This window comes from Dipodomys ordii, unplaced genomic scaffold (assembly GCF_000151885.1).
Source record: "Dipodomys ordii isolate 6190 unplaced genomic scaffold, Dord_2.0 Scaffold247, whole genome shotgun sequence".
Lineage (NCBI taxonomy): Eukaryota > Metazoa > Chordata > Mammalia > Rodentia > Heteromyidae > Dipodomys > Dipodomys ordii.
In genome coordinates this window covers 915497-926132 of record NW_012267463.1, presented here as the reverse complement: position 1 = coordinate 926132, position 10636 = coordinate 915497, and the positions used below count along the sequence as shown (strand labels likewise).

Genomic DNA, 10636 nt, shown 5'->3' with positions numbered 1-10636 from the left:
TTTCATTTTCATTATTTACTTTTACTTATAAGCAAACATTACTTACATGACAAGACTACACTACTACAAGGGCAGATCTAAAGGCAGTCATTTCAAAGCACTGTCAACATTCCCTATGATGATTTTGGTTTTTAGTATACAATTGTTCTGCTCTGCATAAATCACAGGATAGAAATTTTAACAGGTGTGTATATCATACTTACTTGACAGAGAACTTTCTGACACTACTAGCTTGAATAATAAAAGCATTTTTACTCCCATTTGGCACATCTTAAAGTGTGTCAGCATGTGTGTGTTTGTTCAAGCATAAATGCCTATCAGAAAAACTTCTCAACTTTGGGATGCAATTGTTTACAACTTTCCTAATAAGGATAAGAATATGACAATCATCTTTTGGAAAAAACAAAAAACCATACTGAGGTCTTATACTTAAAAATAAATGCATGCTAATTTTGCTTTTAAGTGAATTTTAAAAAGCAAAGATGTGAAAACAATAACTGAAAAAAACCTTAATTGCTATTTTACTTTCATTGTTACTAAGATATTTTGAAAGATAAAAGATTTCAGATTATTTGAAATAGTACCACTATACAAGTTAAGTCTAACTACCTGTTATTGTGCTTGTTTTTAAAATGCATTGCACTGAAAACGCTTTTAATAAAATACTCAGAACCCAGTATCTGATCATGTAAATATATAAATCATCGTTTTCTCTTTATTAGTGTATATTAGTTGTTCAAATGGGTTCGTGGTGATATTTTCACATAAGCATAAAATGTACTTTAATTTAAAAAATAGCCCATTTTTATGAAACCAAAAGTAAGCTTTTCAAAAGAGAAAAATATCAGAATCTATGGAGAGGAAGTTTAGAAGAAGCAACTTTGAAAAAAAAAGATCATACCTCATCGGTGTTATAGATAATCTGGAGTCCTGAGGAAATCATTTCCACAAGATAGAGAAGAAAGAGGGACACAGCATTTATCTGAAAATAAACAGCAAGTAGATAAAAGAACCAACAAAAATGTATGCTATGAAATAAAAAAGACAAAGCTCATAATCATTTACTCTAATAGTTTCTTATAAAAATTATTTCCTTTTCTATTGTGAAATAAAAGAATTGTGGATTTCATTCATGACAAAATCCCAGTTTTATATGTAAAATCCTCAAACTGATTGTGATATTAACACCTCATTAGGAAAATGATTGCAAGTAGAACTACCAGAACTATTTCTAGGATATTATTTCTGAAAATTTACTTTCAAGTTCTGGGTTGTTGAATATACTTCTACTCTGGAATAGTTTGGCTCTGAAGCAGGCTATGCAATGTCACACTATTTGAAATTTGACAAACAACCTAATGCAATACTATAGATAATGTAAAGACAGTATCTATTTAAAAGTAGTCTTGTTTTCAGACAATACAGAATTTATGGAAATAAAGAAACCTATTAAATATGAACAAATAAGATAAGCTATTACCTTATAAACCTGTTAAAATGCTTTATATAATCAAATAGTAAAAAATAATAATATGCACCTTATCAATAAAATATTTGCATAAAATTATCAATAGGATATGTAAGCTCACAAAAAATAGAAAAGATACATACTACAACAAGAACAAATCTTATGCAATATTTAATTTTCATTGTCAATCAGACTAGATAAAGGTGTACTTAGGATCCAGCTGGGTATGCCTGTGTAGGTGAATCTTACCGTAGAAGGGAGTAGCAGGTCAGTCAATGGACTGAGTGGTGGAGATCCACACACATGTGGATGGGCACTATCTAATTTGCTATGGTCAGAATTTTCCACACAAGTGGAAAAGCAAATTCTTGTTTTCTATTCTAGAGTTAGGACGTGCTTCTTTCTTTCCTGCCCTTAAACAGTGAAACCCCCGATTCTACAGCTTTGAAGCTCGAGGACTCATATCATGTGTGGTCCCCTCTCTAGCAGTACTTAGTCTTCTGACCTTCAAAGGAGTTATCCCTTCATTTTATTTGGTTCCTATGCTTTCTCAGACTGAACTATACTACTGGCATCCATGATTATCCAGTTTACAAATCAAATGGAGCTTCAATAATCACATAAGGCAATTCCAAAAATGAATTCATTCAAAATTGTCTGTCTGTCTGTCTATCATCTATCTCCTGTTGACTCTCTGGAGAACTCTGAGTAATATATCTTCAATGAAAGAAGCCAGTCATAATATATCATTTAGTATATGGAGAGAAAAGGAAAATTCACAGAGACAGAACATAAAACAGTGGTTGCTTAAGGGTGAGGAGCTTTGGGAAAAACGGAAGTGGTTGCTAATGAATATAGGAATACTTTTTAGGGTGATATTTCAAGATAAGACTGTTGTAATGGTTGTCCAATTCTGTGAGTATACTAGAAAATATTGATTGTACACTTTAAATAGGTACACTTTCTGGAATGCAAATTACATCTCAATAAAGCTATAGTCAAATATAAAAAATACGTAAAATGTTTAACTTACATTAGAAAATTATAAACATAAATTTAAAACATGTAATTTTGTTCATACACAATTTTAATGTAGCACTTTACTATCTCTGAAGTTTTGATGGCTTGTGTTTCTCTTTAATTTCTTCTGCACTAACTGATTGACAGAAAGTTTGGGTGAAAACTTATTGGTGCTATTCAAAGTCTTGGAAAAAGCAGCTCTTTTACCACAAGGACTTGCACTCAGGAACCAGAACTAGCCTAGACAGATTTGCTAGTATGTAGAGGCTAGTGGGTGTCAGGATCTTGTCAAGGTACATGGAGGCCATACAGGAAGACAGAGTATTCAAATTTTAGATCATTTAGATCAACATTAACTTTTCAGGGGCCTTCCTCAGAACATGGTAGAGAAGAATGTCACTCCACTGGGAGGCTCATCTTCTAACACTGACCTGTCAGAAACAATTTCAAATAATTTTAACCTCTAAACAGAAATTACAGGAGCACTTAAGAATAAGTAGAGAATAGCTCTATGCTCTGACTGGTGATATCTCTGTGTGAAAATGCCGATGACTGGACGACATAAAAGATTTGCCAAGTAGGTTGTCTAACACTTATTTAATGTCTAATTACCAGCAGGAATTAAGCTTAAAATGTTGGGAACAAAAGCAAAAGAACTGGAGCTAAGCACAATAGTCTGAAATCTTAGCCAGAAAGATCATTTGATTCCAGAGGTTTGGGAACAGCCTGGGCAACATACTTAAATAAAATAAGTTAATTAATTTAATTTAACACCAAATCCAAAACAAACAAAATTAAAATAAGTAAATTAGATATAAAGCAAAATGGAACAGAACAAAATCCCCAGAAATACACATTTTTACAACCAATGGATTTTTGACAAAGATGCATATACACCAAGAAATACCTCTTCAATAAATGACACTGAGGAAAAAAAATACATATGCAGAAAAAAGAAACTAGAGTCCTCTCTCTCATCACATGCAAAATCAACTGTCAAAATAGATCAAAGTTAAATGAAAGACATAAAATTATAGTTACTAAATATCAGGCTATTGGTTTGGCCAAGACTTTTTTGGATATGATACCAAAAAAGCACAGGAAATAAGAGCAAGAACTGACAAATATAGGAAAAAAAAACAATCAACAGAGTGAAGAGACAACCTATAGAATAGGAGAATGAATCTGCAAAGCAATTCATTAAAACTTTCCATTAAATGGATTTCCTATTCAGTCTATAAGGAATTTATTTCCAAAATACTGAAGAAATCTAACATATTAAATGGCAAATAAGCATGAAAAACAATGTTCACTAATCAACAAGAAATAGTAAATCAAAAATCAAATGTGATACCATAAAATCATAATTAGAAGGACAAAACTTACCAATACTTATAAGAACGCTATTTGCTATGGGAATGTAAACAAGTACAGCCATAGTAGTATAGTATGCACACACACACAGACACACACACATACACACACTCACAAACCTTACACATAATGCATTATTATTAGTTACCAAAAAGAATGAAATTCTATCATTTGCAAAATCATGGATGGATCTACAAAACATTCTATAAAATGAGAACACCAGCACAGAAGGAGAAGTACTACACATTCACAAGATAAAAAGCTTGAGAATAAAATGGTAGTTACCAGAGCCTGGGAATGGAATAGCAGTGGCTGTATAGAGGGATAGAGGGATAGTTAACTGGTACAAGGGTGTATCTGAACAGGAGAAATAATTTCAAACGTTCTATAACACACTAGCCTCATTATAGCAGATAAAAATAGCTAGTAAAAGATTTTGAGTATTTGCATCCCAAAGAAATCACAAGTGTCTGAGGTAATATGCCAGTATCTTATCTTATGATTGTATAAATGTATTCCATATAGGTAACAAGATGTTAATTGCAGCCCATGGATTCATGGAATTACAGTATTAGTTAAAAATAAATGTAAACTTTAAAAATTACATGTATTAGTACACATTCAAATAAATAGAAAATAAGTGTGAAAAACAGCAATAAAAATCCTGTAATCCAGCTGGGCCCAGGTGGCTCACGCCTGTAATCCTAGCTACCCAGGAGGCTGAAATCTGAGGATCACGGTTCAAAACTAGCCCGGGCAGGAAAGTCCGTGAGATTTTTATCTCCAATAAACCACCAGAAAACTGGAAGTGGAGCTGTGGTTCAAGCAGTAGAGCGTTCGCCTCAAGATGAAGAGCTGAGGGACAGCGCCCAAGCCCAGAGTTCAAGCCCCATGACCGACCAAAAAAAAAAAAATCCTGTAATCCAATTCTCCAAAAATGATTACTGCTCTATTTTGAATTAAGTCCTTCCAGGCTTTTTAATGGCTTTTGATAAATAGACACACAAAGGTTTATTTTAAAGACAGAGGCAAAGTAATGTTGAATAATTTGCATTTTAAATTTAACAATTTAGTATAAGTTTTTTGGTCCATAAATACAACCATGACATGATGTAAGAAAACAAGTGAACTGTAATCTTGTGAAAACTCTATTTTAGTAGTAAATATATTTGTCCATGCAAAGCATAAATATTGAATTATCTGATAGCTACCAGGTTAAAGTGGAGAAACTACACATTAATTTTAGTACTATTTCTCCAAGGAACTGTGTATAAATACAATAGTTCCTATTGCTTAAAAATGAGGTCATTGTACTTTGTATGTTGAGACAATATAATTAAGACATTTCAGATGTAAGGATTACAAAATGAAGACACTCTTAGTTAGAGTGTAAGAATTCAAGATACTTTATCCTGAAATAGTGAATTAAATGATGTGCAGGAAGAAAATGCAATATTTGTGTCCTAGAAATAAGGCCATAGGATGTCCAGCTAAAATAATACATACAACATATGATGAAAGAAAAATAAAACATAAAAATAAAACCATACTAGCATAGGTGTAAAACTTAATAATAAAACAAAGTTTATAGAACTCAAAAGTTTCCATGTGGCATTTAAAAAGCATGACAGCTTTATCAAATAATAATTTAAAAATGATCAATGTACAATAAAACTTCTGATTTGTTGTTACACTGCTATCAATTATCTTTTAATTCCTAGTTTCTAAGTACTGATAGTCTTTTAAATATATAAATAACAGCTTTTCTCATCAAAAGAGTAGAATGGAAGGCTGCTGTCTTTTTTTTTAAGACTGCTGTCTTTTAAATAAAAGTATTATATGATACATTCAGCTGTCCCAAGAATCCAGTCAAATTTAATATTCAATCACAGTAACTATTTAGACATGGTGGTAAGCACTTTACTTCCTTCTCTATTTCAAGGTTCATTTTACATTTCTATTTTAAAATAATTTATGAACCTACTTAAAAATTTTAATAGCCTTACATATTCCACGATACCACCTCTATAGAAGTAGAAAATTTGAAATCTTTTTGTACCTGAAGATGTCCATATTCTTCATAGGAGAGCAACTCATCTCCTGTATGCACATTGAAAATAGAGTGAAGACATGTGGTTGGGCGTGGATCCTGCTTAAACTGCTGGACCTAGAACAAAGTATAAAAGTTAAATAATGCTAGTAGTTCACATGGTCATCTCAGACTAAAGCTTGTGTTATTTCTCATGTAACTTTTACATGCAGAAAGATAAAGCATATGGCAAAATGTTGAACAAAAGAGAAATGTTACCTTTTGTAAAGAAATTACATAGGCAAACAGATAATAACCAACTTAATAGAGTTAAGATGACTACAACTCAGTGTAATAGGGAACACTGAAATGTAGTAACAATAATTTTCGCAATGTTTTGCATTTTATTTTTAGAGTAAAATGTTGATTTTGTTAAGACACAATTTCATTGATTGAACTCTACTGTACTGTTACTTGAAAATGTTTACGTAACACTCATGTAAGAAAGCACTTTGGGCCACACTCTAACAGATTAACTGTCCAAACCTCAGGTGTAATTTCTATCAATAAAAGACCACAAGTTTTAACCTATGGTCCTTTTAACACATTTTCAACTCTAGCTCATACACAAGCTAATTGTCAAGATACCAAAATTACAATTGAAGTTAAATAAAAATTTAAAAAATAAAATAAAAAATTCAGTTCCTCAGTTACTGGCCACTGTTCAAGTGCTCAACAACCACTATGGCTACTCTATTGCTTGACATCATGACACAAAACATTTCCATCATTATAGAAAGTTCCTCCCGAGTGTGGAACTGATCCACTGGACTGCTGCAGTTTTTCCTTCCCAAGAAGCCTGCACAGACAAATACACTCCTTTTTTCACAGCTGAAGTACCTTATCAATAAAACCAAAGTCATTAGGACTGAGAAGATGCAGCCGGTAGTTAGGGATGTACATTCCACATTATATGATGAATGACATCCAGTGTTGATTCAGAGAAAGTGTTACTTATCTCCAGATCATAAACTACTAGGAATAACCTGACACTGCATAATTAGAAAGCAATGTAATCACTCCAAAAAACTGCCAGATTTGAAATAAAAGGCATGTTCCTCATGTGAATATGATCTAACAGGATAAGGCTTTGTCAGCTTAATAAAGTCACTGCTGCAGTTGACAAGGTGGTGCTTGTCATTTGTCTTCAAGATATGCAGCATCCCAGCAGGAGAGTTTATATTCAATCACTGTTTCAGAGGGAAAAAAAATGACTGCTAAGTGATTAAAGAATTATATAACTCGGCTTTGAGTTTTAAAGCTTCTAAAAGACAATTTAGAATTTCAAGAAAAACTAAGATCCAAACTGAATAAGCTTTGAAGATTAATAGGGCCCAATGCATGTCAACCATAAACAAAAAGTACTGCTGAAAGCAGCTAAAAACAAGAACATTAATTAGTATTTTATATGATATCTGGCATATGGCAAGAAACGATAAAGAGAATGGTGATAGTAAAATTTTGTAAACTAAAGTAAATCTACAATTGTGCTTTTATTGCATTTTATTTAGATATTTGCCTAAAAACTTGCCACTGTGAATAAATACCGTATATAGGAAAAGGTTAACTGTTTTGTCACTGACTCTTCCATGTAGGTATATTGTTGTGGTATTTCCACATGTGTATCAGACTTGATGCCCTTTATTCTTCTTTCGTGATTTCTTATAATTCTATTAAAAGCTTCCACTTTTTATTTTCATACATTTATCTAATGTACTTAGGTAATATTCACATTGCAATCACCCTCTCCTCCCTCTTTCCCTTATCTTCCAGCAAGTAACAAACAGGCCCCTTTACATTCAAGTCATGTTTGTCCGTTTTGTGTTTTTGCTCTGAATATAAGAGAAAACGCAGCATTTGTTTTTCTGAGTCTGGCTTATTTCACTTAATGGGATGATATCCAGATCCATCCATTTTTCTTCAAATGACATATAATCTTATCCTTTATTGCTTAATAATATTCCATTGTATTTGTGTATCACATTTTCTTTCTCTTTTTTTTGTGTATCACATTTTCTTATCCATTTGTCATCTGATAGTACTGAGGGTTATTTAATAGCTTGACTACTGTAAATAGTGCTGCAATAAACATAGGAATGCAGGTATATCTATAATATGTTGATATTCAGATATATGCCTAGGAGTGGTCTAGAAAGATCTTAGTTTTCTTCTATTTTAGTTTTTAATTGCAGTATTAATTTACATTGTCACCTTAAGTATTAATTTCTTCTCCCACCCACATGTCTTCTCTAGCTTAATGTCTTTCTTGATAACTGTCATTATGACTAAGCTGAGACTCAATCTCAATTTGATTTCAATTATTCTTATGACCATTCTTCATGTATTTCTTAAAAAAGATCTGTTCAATTTGTTCCCTCATTTATTAATTGGATTATTTGGTCTATACTGTTTGGTTTTAACTTATTACATATTCTGATATTAGTTCTTTGACAAATAACTTGTAGTAATTTTCCAACCATTCTGTAGATCATATCGTTATTCTGGTGTTTCCTTTGAAGTACAGTGGCTTTTCAAATAATTTTATGCAATTCTATTTGTAAATTCTTGCCTGCATTTCTTGAGCAATTAGTGTCCTATTCAGAGAGTCACTGTCTTTGCCTTCAAGTGTTTGCTTATGTGCTCTATTGTGTAATTTGGAATCATGTATTGTGATACTTCCAGCATTGCTCTTTTGGTTCACTATGGCTTTGTTGATTATGGGTCTTTTCTGCTTCCCTATAAATTTTAGAAATGACTTTATTTCTATAAAGAACATTTGAATTTTGAAGGAGATTGTATAGAATTTGTACTGATTTTGTTAATATATTTTTCACAGTATTTCACCAGTCAATAAAATAAGAGGTATTTCTATCTTCTAGAGTCTTTAAGTTTTTCAGTTTCATAGATTTTCATTTTAGAGGTCTATTACATCCTTTTTAAACTTTTATTTTATTGAAAAGATGCTGTACTGAGGGGTTACAGTTACATGAGTAAGGTAATGAGTACATTTCTTCTTGAGCACTGTTACCCCCTCCTTTTATTTTCTCCTACTAAAGGTTTATTCTAAGGTATTTTTGTGCCTATTATGAATGCAATTTTGTTCTTGATTTCTTTCTCAGCATGTCATTGTCATATAGAAAAGTTACAGGTTTTCAAAATGTAGATATTCTATACTGAAATTTTGCTTCAAGTGCTTATCCGAACCAAAGATTTTGGGTAATCTTTGGGACTTTGTAAGTTTAGGATCATATCATTTGCAAATAGGGATAATATCACTTCTTCCCTATCCTAATTGTATCTCTTTTCTTTTTCCCCCTGCTTCATTGTTCTGACTAGAAATACCAGCCCTATGGTGAAAAAGAGTGGAAAAAGTCAACATCTTTACATCATTCCTGAAATCAGTTCTTCCCTACTAGCAATAGTTTATCACATACAGCCTTTATTATGTTGAGATAAGTGCTTTCTATTCTAATTTTTTTCAGGGCCTTTATCATGAAAGAAAGCTAATTTTACCAAAGGCCTTTTCTGTATGTAATGAGATGGTCATGAGATTTTTTGTCTTTGATCTGTTTCTGTGCTGCATTGTATTTTTTTTATCACATGGGTGATTAAGTAGATAATCTTTTAAAGTGTCATTGAATTTAGTTTGCAAGTATCTAACTGAGAATTTTTTAACAACTGATTTACAATTTTTTTATCATGCACCTATCAAGCTTTAGTATTAGGGCTAAATAGAATGAGTTGTGCAACATTCCTTCCTTTTCTATTTTATGGAATAATGTGAGAAACATTGGGGTTAGTTCTTTAATGGTCTGGTAGAACTCAGCAAAGATACCATCCAGTCCTAAATGTTTCATTGTTGGAGACTATTACTATTTCAATCTCATTGCTCATTATAGACTAATTTAAGGAGTTTATATTCTCTTAAAGTTTTAATAGGCTATTTGCATTTACAAATTTATCTATTTCTTCTAGATTTCCCAATACATTTAAAAAATATTCCCTAATGAAATTAGTGATATTTGTTGTACTAGTTCCCTTTTTATTGATATAACTTGGATTGTATAAAATGGATAATGAATGATTTTAAGATATGAATGTAACTGTGCTTTCTGTGGATAAGACTTCCCTGGTAACTAACTAGCTATTTTAGCTTCTGTCATTGCTTCTGCAGTTTTCTGAACAATGCTTGCCCTAACCCAGCTGAGCCATCACCACCCTTTGTTCTATAACCTTGCCTCCCTCCAGCAAAACCTTGCCTGGGAAATTTAAACTTAGGGTGCGAATTTCTTCTAACAATCATGAGCTAAAACCAACACCCAACCACCCCCTTTCCTACCCCCTAGCCAAAAATGCTTAAAAGCTAATGTGGGCTGGCACCTGGGGCTTTCCTGTGATTCCCACATCCAGGTAAGGTCCTGGCAGTTCAGCACTTTTCAGTCAACAAAATCTTTTACATTTTCACTGCAGAACTGAATGGTCTTACTGCACACCCACAGTTGGGTCCTCTCCCTCTTTCTTTCAGTAATATGATTAAGGGCTTGTCAATTTTGTTTATATGTGAAAAAACAACCCCTTATTTCACTGATTCCTGAGTGCTCTTTTAGTTCCATTTCATTAATTTCTGCCTTGATCTTTATTACTTCTTTTGATCTACTGGCTTATTCTTACTTTTCTTTTTTTTT

At 32.4% G+C, this 10636-nt stretch overlaps 1 protein-coding gene across 3 annotated transcripts in view; it reads right to left on the bottom strand.

Moving 5' to 3' along the window:
- Window positions 1-10636, bottom strand: part of LOC106000849 (phosphorylase b kinase regulatory subunit beta) — a 110788-nt gene that overhangs the window by 60611 nt on the left and 39541 nt on the right. For all 3 annotated transcript variants that reach the window (XM_013036072.1, XM_013036073.1, XM_013036074.1), the window contains 2 exons: window positions 5922-6029; window positions 902-982 (listed from right to left, as the gene is read on the bottom strand). In XM_013036072.1, the coding sequence (XP_012891526.1) occupies window positions 902-982; window positions 5922-6029 (189 nt within the window). The remainder of the gene's footprint in view (window positions 1-901; window positions 983-5921; window positions 6030-10636) is intronic.